At 37.3% G+C, this 14,055-nt stretch overlaps 1 protein-coding gene across 3 annotated transcripts; it reads right to left on the reverse strand.

Moving 5' to 3' along the window:
* Positions 1 to 1,125: 1,125 nt before the first annotated feature.
* themis (thymocyte selection associated) lies at positions 1,126 to 11,297 on the reverse strand. 3 transcript variants are annotated; one of them, XM_017462068.3, is made up of 6 exons: positions 10,907 to 11,291; positions 9,428 to 9,565; positions 8,094 to 8,561; positions 5,098 to 6,137; positions 2,926 to 3,019; positions 1,126 to 1,956 (listed from the first exon to the last, which is right to left on the reverse strand). In XM_017462068.3, exons 1-6 carry the CDS (start codon positions 10,995 to 10,997, stop codon positions 1,787 to 1,789), a joined length of 2,001 nt encoding a protein of 666 aa, XP_017317557.1. In that variant the 5' UTR covers positions 10,998 to 11,291; the 3' UTR covers positions 1,126 to 1,786. The 3 variants fall into 3 exon arrangements, with proteins under 3 accessions (XP_017317557.1, XP_017317552.1, XP_017317562.1); XM_017462063.3 differs by having other exon boundaries at positions 1,282 to 1,959; positions 10,907 to 11,289; XM_017462073.3 differs by lacking the exon at positions 1,126 to 1,956 and having other exon boundaries at positions 2,947 to 3,074; positions 10,907 to 11,297.
* Positions 11,298 to 14,055: the final 2,758 nt, after the last annotated feature.

Genomic DNA, 14,055 nt, shown 5'->3' on the forward strand with positions numbered 1-14,055 from the left:
AAACAAGGATGTTTTATATTTCTCCAATAAAACATGACACCGCTCCTGAGTATTGTTAAAATTCATTACAGTGTTCTGAGAGCAGTACAGCCAATAACATAAAGAATGGAGCCAACATCAGGTGTTGATACTAACGAGTCTAAAACAATTAACACTGTGTGTGTGTGTGTGTGAGAGAGAGAGAGAAGTTCAGTCTGATGACCTCAGAGCCAAAAAGACAGAAAATTATTAGTCAATAATCTAGTGCGCTGGAAATTAGTGACAAAAATAATAAATAAAACTCTGATTTTTGTTTTTGTTTTGTTTGGTTCTGTTCAGTTTGTTCCTTTTGTGTTGAGCTGTTCTCTTTGATCTGTTCTGTTTGATCTGTTTTGTTTTCTTTGATTTGGTCAGTTCCCTTTAATCTGTTCTATTTGATTTTGTCGGTTCCACTTGATCCGCTCTCTTTAATTTGGTCAGTTATCTTTTGAGCTGTTATGTTGTTGATTTGTTAAATTGCCTTTGATGAGTTGGCACCCTGTCCAGGATGTTCCCCGAGTCCCCCTGGCTAGGCTCCAGACTCCCCTCGACCCTGTGTAGGATAAGTGGTCAGTTCCGTTTGATCTGTTCTTTTGTGTTTGGGTTGGTCAGTTCCTTCCCCTTTTGCCTCTTCTCTTTGATCTGGTCAGTTCATTTTGATTTGGTCAGTTCCCCTTAATCCATTCTCTTTTATGTGTTTTGTTCTGATTTTGCTCATTCTCTTTGATCTGATCAGTTTGATTTGGTCACTTCCCTTTTGATTTGGTCACTTTGATCTGTTTCTTTGACATGTTTTGTTCTGATTTATTTGTTCTGACTGGTCTGTTCTTTTCTCTTTTTTATGATCGGTTTTCGTTGATCTGTTCCAAAAACAATAAAAAAAATGCTTCTAAAGTAATGTCTGTTTGTCAATCCATCCTTCAAAATCTAATCTAATGTTGTACTGAATGTTTGTTTGCTAGGGAATCTGAGGGAGATGTCTGTGTGAGGGGAGCGCATGAAGGAACGATAAGAAAATAAGTTTTGCGCGCCCTCTAGTGGCTGTTTCTTAGACGTGAAAGCCTAAATAGTTATTTTTTCACGTTTAAATGCATTAGGCCATCTTTCACACTTTTAAAACATTATATTTTGCCTTCATCTGCCATCTGATGGAGCACTAAACTCATCCTCTCTGTTATTCTATCTTCATCAAGAAGATAGTTTAAAATCATAATTTATTCCAGAATTATCATTCATGTTCACTTTTTCAACCTTTTACAAGAGGAAATACAAAATGGTCATGGTTTGGTGTTTAAAAAAAAAAAAAAATTCCAAGTTTTATTCCACAAATTGTACACAAGTTCAAAATTAGCATCAAAAAATGATGCTACAAGCTAATCATTTATATATATATAAAAAAAAAATCCATTGACATCATACTTGTTTCCCCACATGTGTGCTGGGGTGAATGAAAAATTAAATAGCAATCATTTTAGAGCTCTCAATACATTCTATTTATTTATATATTTTTTTTTACTGGCATAGTGTATTTGCATAATATGCTAATTCAATGTCACACCTGCTAGCATGCTAATACCGTGTTAAAATGATCATAATTGATCATCACTATGACATTATCCTCTTAAAAGCAAAAAATGTGAACCTTTCCTTCTGCTTTTCAAGATGAGAGTGAACGGGTCTCTGTATACAACATGCTAACACTGTACATGCTAACAACATGAAAATCTCCAGGTAGGTTTCTTATCAGTATAGTGTAATTATATCACAACTATATCATGTTACTCGGTTTAGCTTTAGCAGAAATGTTAACAGACTGTTCACTGAACTGCTTCCTGATGTTCTCAAGTTCATCTTCATCGATGTATTCATAATCATGAGTGTCGTCATCGTCCGCTTTAACTTTTACACACACGTCCTCCAGACTGCGGCCTCTGCTGACTGCTAGAGGTGGGCACACACACACACACACACACACACACTGAATGGGAGAAATATGTGCTAATCAAAGATGCTAGGTGAGCCTTACAAATGTTTATTCACTAACTATTAACACACGACAATAAGTACATTTGCTGTTTGAGGTTAAATATTAACATTTCTTTTTTTTTGGCATTGTCTTCACATTTTCACGCAACAGTTCCCATCATGCATTGCTATACAGGTTGGTTAATTGGTCCATGGGGTCAGGTTGCTTTCTCAGCACAAGCGACTGCGAGGAAACAATCTTACTCTTTATTAACTTACCTCATTAGGGCTGTAGCTATAAAACACTAGTAGAGCTCAGATAATGCTACTATTCCTAACCTACTACTACTACTACTACTACTACTAATAATAATAATACATATATTTTTTATCCTTAATTTACTGACCTACATTATTGGAGCTGCGTGACTACAGGAGCGCCCTGGACCTGCTGTACCGGAGCTCCCAGGTATCTGTACGACACCTGACATCGAGACTAAAACCCAAGCTTTATGGTGCAATACGTTCCGGCTTTGACTCTGTTCTACATCAGCTACGACAGTACGCAAAGTCATTTTCTACATCCTTCAGTAACACACCACTATTACTATGAAGGTACTTCATATTGCTCATGGCCTTGCAGTCACAAGCAACTGAGTCAACCAAATGGCTAAATACGCTACTGTAAACAATCCACTTCTTTCATCGTCCTCAGGTTCCTCTGTTAAGGATGGGGCGGGTATGATGATGGCCTTTATAAGCTTCTGTCAGCGTGTCATTCGACATCTTGCTACAGATGAATGACTAACGACACCCCTAATAAGCACAAAGCGTCATGTATGAAACGGGTCGATTCAGTGCTTAAAATGTTGTGCATGCAAAACATTCAAACGTTGTTCGGAGTCGAAACGCATCCTTCATGATCATGTCTGACATCTGTACCTTTCTGTAAAGTGGTTCTGGGTAACGTAGCAGGAACAGTGGTTTTCTCCATTTCTGTCGTAGTGGAGTCTGTGGAACTTTCTCGGCTAACATTCTGATGCGACAGAAAACCAGGCAAGAGGTCAGAATCCAAACAGATGTTACAGATGCTCGTGGAGAAAAAAAACAGCACCTTAAAAGCAAGTTACTAGTACTATTCAAATGAAATATTTATCTTAGTTAAATGTAAACATTAAGTAACTTACTTCATATTTGAACCTGTTTTGACAAACACTCAAGAACATCTCATTTAAATGCAAGTAAAAAATTCAAACAGTTCGTAAAAAAGAAAGAAAGAAAGAAAGCCCACCATTTTATTAAAATGAAATTGTGAATTATTTTGTTTGTTTTAAGCATGAAAGAAACTCTAAACTAAGCTATATACCATTTTCTTATCTAACTAATATCTAAAAGCATGAACAAGGAGAGGAAATAAGTAATAATAAATGTCACTTCCGGTGTATATTGTGATGATAGAGAGAGAGAATAAATCTGTATCATTAGTGTAACTTTATTACACTGTAGTGCAGCACCGTCACGCGCCGCTAGATGGCAGCAAAAAACTAATTAAACAAAAGATTTTCTGAAACCTTGATTTGAAAGTTTAAGAAAGTTTCAGGAATGAAAAATATTGAGGGGATAAATAGATGTCGGTGTTTATAAAGCCTGAAAACAATCAGGAAGACTGAGAGAAAGTTTTGCAAAAAGCGAAATTAAAACTCACCTTAAAATATTTTGTATGGTTCTTTGTTTCCCAATAAGGGTGTGCAAACTTTCGCATTATCATGAGCGTGTGTTTGTTGTGTCTTAAATTTTAAAGCAATAATGTCAGTGAACTCGTGATTGGCTACTTACAGCCACTTGGCGCTGACGTCACTGCCTGACGTATAATTGCTTCTTAATGGACGAGTGCGATTAATTAACTGTGTTCAACCGCGTGAGCTCTTTACTTCCGCCTTTTAGACGTAAACAAACAAAGGCAAAATAGATTAACTTTATATATATGGAAAAATATATAATATTGCGTGTATTTTGTGTGAATATGGAACTTTAAAGGTAGTTAGTAGAGTCCCCCCCCCCCCGAATTTCTACAGAGCTTTGATTATTTGGGAAACGCATATTACATCCAATAGGACGGGTCAAATCTGATCACGTGATTTAGAAATCACTAAGTGGGCCCAACTCCGCAGCTTTGTTTTGTTTGGAGCAGAACTTTTATTTACAAAAGCAAAACTAAAGACTAATGAAGAGCTCAGTGAGAAACATTATGACTTTTACTCTCCACTTAGCCGGAATTGGAATTAAACATCAGCGTGGAGCAGTTTTCTGAAAGAAAAACCATCAAGTGAGTGAGTAAGTTGCTGCTAAAGTTTGTGCTTTGCTGTGACAGTGTTGATGTCATTTTAATCATCAATCATGATATTCTCTTAAGATTTGTGTCTTCAGCTTCATATTTTACACCAAATTTCAAAAAGTATTGACATTGGAAGATTTATTATTAATAATAATTATCAATGGACAGTCCTTTTTTTTGTTTTTTTTGTTTTTTTACTATTTGATATTTAGAAATGATCAATTTGTATATCATGCAATTTTAAAGTTAAAGAAAAATCTGGATGTTTGTATAAATAAATAATTTATCGACGAAAGGGTTCATTTTAATATGATAATTCTTCATTTAAACAATTTTAATGCCGACTTTCTGTTTTAAAACACTACATCAACTACTTTATCGTTTATGATGAAGCTTTTTTTTTCTGTCAACATTTAAGTTGTATAGTATTTCGTTTATATTTGAAGCCTTTGTGTGTATAATATTAAACTCTGTATCATTACAAAGGAACTTAATTGCTAGAGTGCTGTGTTCTTACATCATCAGATACATAAGATAAGCTAAAATGTATTGGTCCCACACTGGGGAAATTCCCTCATCACCAGTTTTTGTTTCTTGTTTCTACAGAGAAATGTTCTGCGTTTCTTTGTTTCCTGGCAAAACCAATAAAGGGATTGGTGGGGAAATAAAAATAAAAAGAGTAAGTTAGGTTTAAATAAAAAAAAAAAAGAAATAGGCCAGAAACAGGTCACTAGCTTATTTATTTATACAATATCTAATAAATCGCTGGTATTAATTACCTTTGGTGAGCCGGTGGTGGGCGTTTCTGGTTTTGCTTGTTGTGTCTTGACCGGTCGCTCTGGAGGTCGTCTGGGTGTTTTCGGAGGTCGTGGTGGGGGTGTTACCGTGGCTACAGCGTACCTCCTCATGGTGTAATAACATTTCTCAGAAATCTCTTCGACAAATGAGTTGACGCTACATAAAGGTTCCCCGTCATTCCATCTTTTATCCATGTGAAGGGTCATGTGAGTGCGATTCACTGCGATCTCCCACCAGCTTGAGAGGTCAGTGGTGGAGATGAGCAAGTACGGGTCAACGATTTCTTCCTCAATGCGCAGGCCTGGAACTCCGGCCAAAATGTCCTCCTTTAATGAAAGATCACGAACAGAAACCTTGACATTGAACGGCATAGGGAACCAACGGCAAATCTCTGCAATGGAATACTGTCGTTTATCGTGGATGACTTCCATAAATCCGCCGTCTAAAAACATTGGGAGGCGCACAGCCTCGTGGGACTTCCCTTTAATCTTCAAGCACGTCAAGGAATCCATCTTATCTCCAATTTCATCATGCTTGGGTTCTTTTTTCTTCACTTGAAACTCATCCCCCACAAGAACGGATGCCAAACCATCATAAATGGAATCAAAACCCCTAGTCGCCACAACGTGGAGTTTTTCAGTGTCACTTTGTGCTCGTTTGAGGTCGTATGCCGTCGGAAACTCACGAGGTCGCCGCTTTAAACGCCCGTTGTAGCTTGTCGGAATCAGGAAGTGTCTCGGCGATTCTTGCCGGATTTCCGTGGCAAGGATTCGCTTGGCTTTGTAAGCACTGTGGACGATAATTTGTGTGCAATCTAACAGGGATGCCAACTCTTCTGGCATGTTACCTTCAAGTATAGGTCTTTCAATCACTTCAGCCACAAAGGGGAAGATCTCGCAAGGTTTTTGGAACACGTCCTGAAGGGAAAGTGGCTGGATGAAAGCGCTTGTGTCAAACTGATCCGTCACATCCATGACTTCCACATCTAGGTTGGATGGAATGACGACTACGTTCTTCCCAACTGTGGAAGAAAAGAGAACAAAAGATATTAGATGTAGAGAATGTACATTGGGTAACATTTAAAGGTGGTATTTAAAATGATTTTACTGTAAAATGTAAAGAGGTGTGCTGGATCAGTGGAACTAAATAACGTTTAAAGTGTTCTTTCTGAAGGAATAATGGTTTACCTCAGGATTTAGACCTTATCACAGTACTTCTACAGCACCGAATACTGTTCTTTAACCAGGGTTGTGTCTCATCGCTTGTATCCCTTGATCTCACTGCAGCTTATGATAACCGTAGATCACAATATTCTTCCAGGTAGACTGGAAGATGTGTCTGTCTGATTAGTCCATCAGTCTGTACATTTTAATGGTGAGTTTTATGCGTACAAAAGTTTGGTTTTCCATAAGGCTTTGTTTTAGGACCACTACTGTGTCCTTGTTTACGCTGCCACCAGGTACAGTTGAAGACACTCAACTGTGTGTATTAAACAAATGATGGAGCATTTTTAATAAGTTTGAGGAGTATATCAAGAACAAAACCTGGACGCTGAGTGACTTTTGCTTTACCTTGGGCCACTAGAAGTACACTCTTGTTGCATGTTCGCTCTCTTTGGAGTATAGCGGTGCAGATTCTTCTCCATTATACACCATTCAACTAAAAATCCAGATCCAATCTATGATCTCATTTGACACTGATCTAGATAACATTATTAGGACTAATATTACTCCTACCTCAGGAACATTAGTAGGCTAATTAATATACAGGTGATATACCTTTAGATTTGACTATTGCAATGCCTTGCTGTCTCTCTGTAAAATTTCCAGCTGATTCCAAAATTCTGCTTCTCACACGTAAAGCTTTAAATTGTTAATCTACATAACCTGTGAACCTTTGGTCTATTATCTGCACCGCTGCTTTGATAAAGTTCTTCATTAGTACCTACAGTAATTGAAGTAGCTTTTTCTTTGTTATGGAACAACTTTCATGACACGAATGCAGTCTCAATCTTTAAGTCTAGGCTACAACCTGATTTGTTTGGCCATTAGCAAAATGCTTGGCTAATCTTCTAGATACAGCTGCAGATCTAAGAGTTCATGGATATCGTTATTCTTCGAGTAACATTTTAGTTATGGTGTTAGACTTTCTAGTCTATCCCTATCCTAATGTCTGAAGTGAGGTCAGCACAGTTGTCATTCTTATCATCCTCTGAACTTCCTGATTTATCTTGAAGCTCTGCTTCTTCATGTTCAAGTCATTTCCACACAACTCGCCTTTCTGCTTCTGTAAATAATCTCACCTGGATGCTTCTCCAACAGTCATTGACTTCCTAAAAAACCTGCTGTCATGATAACCTTGTCTTATGCTACGCTCTGTATATACTCCGCACAGTCAGTTCTGTTCATTTGGATGTTCTCAACTATCCGAGTACTTGTAGAGCTTAATATCAGAATCCCACCCTCCAGAATTGACCAGAAAAGTCAAGATGTCTTCCTTATGCCAGTTTAAGGAGTCGGTGGTCCTTGAAACAATTACCTTTGGTTTGCTCATTAGAGGAGTGTGTCTAAACCCTAGACAACAGCTTTTATCCAAAGGGAATTCTAATTGAGACAGGATACAACTGAGCAGTTGATGGATAAGGGCCTTACTTCCCAACAGTGGTCTCTTGGTGGAGACTAGATTACAGGTTTCCAACCATGGTCCTGGAGTACCCCCTGTCCTGCATATTTAAGTGTTTTCTCTCCCAACACACCTGATTCAACTCATCAGCTAATAACAGTCCTAAGTTGAAGTGGGTGTGTTAAAGCTGGGTTGTGAACACGTTGTTTCTAGGTTTGTGAACCCCTAGAAAATGTCTGCTGTTAAAAGTGCTAGACAAATAAAATGTGTGCCCAACAGTGTTCATTACACATCAGTGGTTCCAAGCCCTGGATATGCTACTACACAGCATTCAAATGAGAAGCTTGTTACTTACCTGACATTACAGCTTGTAACTCGTACACAGGAGTCAACGTCAACTCTCCGCACACGTTTTCTAACAAATTGGAAAACAGCAAATCCTTCACAGGCAGGTCTTTTACTACAGTCACGACTCTCTTCCTCCCGTTAGGGATTTTCCACTTGGCGAGCTCTTGGAGTGTGTAAAACTGATCATCCTCACACTCCATGAAATTCCCTTGCTGCGAGAGGTCGAGAGTGAAGCAGAACTTTGGCTCTCGGTGAAGAACCTCGCATACAACGTGGCCTTCACCACCGTCCAGGTCATGAATAACGGAGGTAATTCGGAAGATCTCTCGCTTCTTCAGCGAGCCTTGTGGGAGAGCAATTTTAGCCGAGGACAGGAACGCCGGCTGGCCGAGTACATGAGATCCGATCTTCAGCGAGTGCACGATTTCTCTGACGCTCAGATAAGGCTCAGTGTCGGCTACAATCCTGAAGAGACCTTTTACACAAACAATACAACATTTTGAGATGGATAATCAACTAAATATGAAAATTCGTAATTATTTCCATGCACGGAGTAAATATAATGGTATAAATGATAAGCTTCATTTATTCAACACATTCCAAAGCCCAAGTACATCACATGTCTGATACTTCATTGGTTTCCTCATTCCTTGTTGGATCATTGTGTCCTGTCCTCTTTATAGGAACGAGTCGTGAAAAATGAGATGATACAATATCTCCTTCACCCCAAACATAGTCTATTATCTTATCTATGTTTGGTGTTTAGCTTTCCTGAACGATTTCACCTTCGAACGTTGGGAGGCGGAGCCTAACGAGTGGAGTAATAGCAACTTGTGCTGAGGAAAAAAGCTAGTACGTTCTTGTTGTTGTTCAGGATGGCTTTCCCTATAACATTAAATAAATATATCAATATTATAAAACTTTATGTTGCTTAAACTTGTGCCTGTTTGAAAGCGATGCTAAAATGGCTCAAAGTTAAAGAGTCGGGGAAAATGGCTTTCTCGCATCCTAAACTACAAATTGTTTACCAACAGTAAAAATCATTCAGACACAAGGAAAGAGTGGAAGAAAAAAAAAACTTGCACATGGAATAAAATAATTACAGACTTACACTGGGATTCTGAAAAATTGAGTCAACATCCACGTTGAAATGTAATTTATTTCACCATTAATAATGTAAAAAAGTCAAAAAATGACAGTATTGTTACTTATGATGATGAACGAACATCAGCGAATCCAAACCCTGCGTCACCTGGCATAATTTTGATGTAAAGGGTGTGCAAACTTTTGCACTCAACTTCACTCCTACTCTTTCACACACACATTCAGCTCTCTTCCTACCTGGATAATCTAGAGGCAGGATGATGTCTGTCCCGTCTGAAGTGTGTACGATGAATCTGGTGATTGTGATATCGATGATCTTCATCAGATCTCCAGTCGAGAGACAACACGTTCTCCCAAAGAGCTCGTACACGGAACCTGAACCAAAAGCAGCAACACAACAGCTTTGATTGCTGTTACGTTTCTAAAACGCAGTGTTCATATTAATGGGTTCACGAACAAAGCTTTACTTCTCGCCATTACGTTATAGTGTGACTACAGTGTGTGTATGTGTGTATGTGTGTGTGTGTGTGTGTGTGTGTGTATATATATATATATATATATATATATATATATATATATATATATATATATATATATATATATATATATATATATGTGTGTGTGTATATATATATATATATATATATATATATATATATATATATATATATATATATATATATATATAATATGCAAATTGCTACAAATATGGCAGTAAGGTGCTTAAATAATAGTGTTACGTTGTCACTTTTATAAGGAAACATCCATTAACTTTAAGAAAACTAATTTATTTAAACATGTTAAACATTGATTTATTAATTGAACATTAATCATCTATGAGTAAAAAAAAAATCCACAAAGAGTAATACGGAGAAAATATTTCAACTAATAAGTTTGTTTGTTAACTGGCAAAATGAATAATTAAAAAGTCTGAATAGAGGGTGCCAATATTTATACATACAGTTTAGGAACTTGCTTTAGTAAATAAAGTAAACTCATGTAGATTAAAAAATCTACATGAGTTTACTTTTGGTTATGAATTTTTAGTCACTAATGATTTTTGTATTTTTTTTCTTTCTTTCTTCATTTAGGCAAACACCAGTGACTTGTAGATGCTAATCCACTTTGTTACGTTAACTTTACTGATCGTTTATTAAAGATGGAAAAATGCTTAACTAAAAGCTCAAATTGAGTTGAATTTAGCTGAAATGAAATGTAAATGAGCGTTACACAAAACATTTACACTGGGATTGTGTATTTTAATCAGTCATTTTTGTTCTGATTCCTAGCTCGAAACCATTATGGTATATTACTGATCTGATGAACTTAAGAACAAAGCATGCGACTTAAAAAATTAAACCAGAGAAAATAAGCAGTTAATTATTCTCAATAATAAATCTTCTGTGTTTTATTTAAGTATGTTGACCATAAAATAAGGAACAAATTACACTTTTTTTTTTTTTTTAATTCGATATACAACATAGGTTGTTTTTAAATATATGTGCTTTATAAATAAATATTACATTTCATTTCTAACACAGGAGACAGATACAAACTGGAGAGAAAAGTGACCACAGATATGAAATGTAGAGAAACAGGACTCAACAATTCTCCCATTTTTGTTTAGTTTTTTGTTGTTAAAAGCACTGAAGTACATTTATTCAAGATTCAAACCCAGCTACATTTAGCGTATGACGTTATCAGCTTGTTTTGTACCTTGGCAGTAAATCCCAGACTGAATCTGCAGAATCCTGGGCAGCTTTTCAGGTTCCAGAGAGCGCGTGAACTCCGTTAGTGTCATCGCCATCCTCAGTACCTTTTAAAAACCCGTCGCAGAGTTGAGTTTTATAGTATTAAGGCGTCCATTGAAGTCCTTAATAAAAATAATGATAACAGTAATAAAAAATAAAAGTAAGGGGTTGAAAAGGCCGGCACGATGGTGAAGGAGTGACCTTTGACCCCTTTTCGGCCAATTTAGAGCGCAGAGCCGTCAAGCGAGAACAATAGAGTGTGAAATATTGCTCTCTGAGGACTAGAACAGGAAGTGAAGGATGTCGACCTCAGAGGAACGCGACACTCTGCAGCGCTGCAGCAGTGAAACCACACGCGAGCTTTTATTCACTCGCTCTTTTCTTAAAAGAGGAAAAGTGCTGATGGAGGAAACGTGAGAGGCTGTCAAAACTGGAGGTGTTTAAGACGTCCTTTAAGGAACATGTGCAAAATGAAAAGCTAATGATGTGTTTGGCACAAAGAAGGAGGGAGTTTTATTTCATTTCTGTGGAGTTCGATTTACAGTTTTAAAGCTTGTTTATAGACAATCGAGAATATCCCCTTCGGGGGGGGGCAAACTTTTGCTTATTATACTCTTAATGGTGAAAACGGTGTACGTATTACTGAAATATTCTGCTGCGTGATAAGGAAGTAAATGATATTTAATATAATATATTAAAAATGTTTTAAAATACTATAGAGATAATTAAATATCAGAGTAAAAATAATACGGCGACTATATATTTAACGTATACTTAATAATAACAAAATATCTTAAATATAATAACGTTCCTTTAAATTTTTTGAAAACTTTTTAAATTTTTTTGTAACCTAAGGAAGTGAATATTTATTGATATTTTAATATTTTACAAAAAAGTAAAAAATATATCAAATAAAAAGATGAATAATAATAATTATTATAATAAATGTGATGTAATATATTTTATAAATATATTTAATATCATTAGTAATTTAAATTATATATATTTATTATTTTTAGAGTATAATAAGGAAGAAAATACTACAAAATGCTGAGTAAATAATTTTTTCCATTATGGATATTTATGTATTGACGAATTGCTATATCGACTGCAAGACGAACGAGTCGGGTGTAACCAGTGTGTGTATTTTTATCTTTTAAAAGAAACCATATCGATAATTGTTTTATTGAGCTACAAGCATGCTGCTAATCTCAGAAAATAAACACCGGAAACGACACAATATTTAAAAACTAGTTATTATGTTTGTATTTATATAAATTCACTGTGCTCGACTGATTTTTCTTGTGATTTCTACATAAAGGTTTGTATACTTCTTAATATTGCCGTATTTCTGTCCAGTGAGTTTTAAGATGACGTTTTCAGTCCTGTACGTCACTCAGGCATTTTCTTTATCGCGTTTTCATTTTTCAAATGAATCAAACCAAGCAGGAAATGAATCTAAAGAATCAGTTTCACTCTGATGTGAATTTGACATTGATTTATTAGGTGTGAAAATGTAGTCGGAAAATAGTAAACTCAACTGATTGGATGTCATGACTTTAAAAATGAATAGCGACGCTAGGTAGGTTCGACAGATGTTACTGCAGTGTAGCATTTCTGTTAAATAAACACATTCCACCCGTAAATATTTCCATTCCCGTGTTACAGTACTTCCTTAATTCCTAATTTTGTGTATGTTTAATTCAGTATAGTTTAGGTAATATTTAAATGAAGAGATGAAAAGCTGGACATTTTCAAATAAACCGTACAGTTGTATTTAGGGCCAGACGAACAAAAATATTAGCCGTAACATTAAAACCACCTGCCTAATATCGTGTAGGTCCCCCTCCCCTTGTGCTGCCAAAACAGCTCTGAGCTGTATCTGGCCTTGAGACGTTAGCAGCAGATCCTTTAAGTCCTGTAAGTTGTGAGGTCGGGTCTCCGTGGATCGGACTTGTTTGTCCGGAACATCTCACAGACGCTCGATCGGATTGAGGTTTTGGGAATTTGGAGTTCGAGTCAACACCTTGAACTCTGTCATGTTCCTCAAACCGTTCCTGAACAATGTTTGCAGTGAGGCCACTTCCATGAGGGAACACCGTTGCTATGAAGGTGTGTACTTGGTCTGGAACAGTGTTTAGGTAGGTGCTACGTGTCAAAGTAACATCCACATGAACGCCAGGACCCGAGGTTTCCCAGCAGCACATTGCGCAGAGCATCACACTGCCTCCACCAGCTCACCTTCTTCCCATAGTGCATCCTGGTGCCATGTCTTCACCAGGTAAGAGACGCTCACACATTCGGCCTCCACGTGTTGTAAAAGAAAACCTGATTAATCAGACCAGACCACCTTCTTCCATCGCTCCATGGTCCAGTTCTGATGCTCACGTACCCGTTGTAGGAGATTTCCGAGGTGTACAGGGGGTCAGCATGGACACTCTGACCGGTCTGCAGCTACACAGAACCTGTACGCAGCAAGTTGTGATGCTCTGTGTGCTCTGACTCCTTTCTATCAGAACCAGCAGGAACTTTTTCAGCAGTTTGTGCTAATTCTAACCAGATGTGCAAGCCTTCGCGCCCCACAAGCATCAGAGAGCCTTGGGACATGCCCCTGTTGCCAATTCACTGGTTGTCAAATCCCCACAAGACCTGCCGGTTTGGAGAAGCTCTGACCCAGTCGTCTAGCCATCACAATTTGGTTTTTGCCAAAGTCACTCAGATCCTTAAGCTTGCCCATTTTTCCTGCTTCCAACACGTCAACTTCGAGAACTGACTGTGCACCTGCTGATTATATTCCTGTCCCTCGAGAGGTGCCACTGCAACCAGACACTCGGTATTATTCACTTCATCTGGCAGTGGTTTTAATGTTCTGGCTGATGTGTGTGTGTGTGTGTGTGTGTGTGTGCGCTAACAATTTCCCATGGTCTACAAAAATGGAACACTAATAGGAGAAAAATAAATTAAATATTTTAAAAAATGTACATCTTACAATTTTGACGATTAACATGAAATGATCTGCTTCATCACTTTGTAACCGTTTTAACGTTATCCATGCTAGCTCAAAAGTGTACCGTGATCTAACGAGACGTCATTTATCATGATCTTGTCACCCAG

Source organism: Ictalurus punctatus, chromosome 2 (genome assembly GCF_001660625.3).
Source record: "Ictalurus punctatus breed USDA103 chromosome 2, Coco_2.0, whole genome shotgun sequence".
Lineage (NCBI taxonomy): Eukaryota > Metazoa > Chordata > Actinopteri > Siluriformes > Ictaluridae > Ictalurus > Ictalurus punctatus.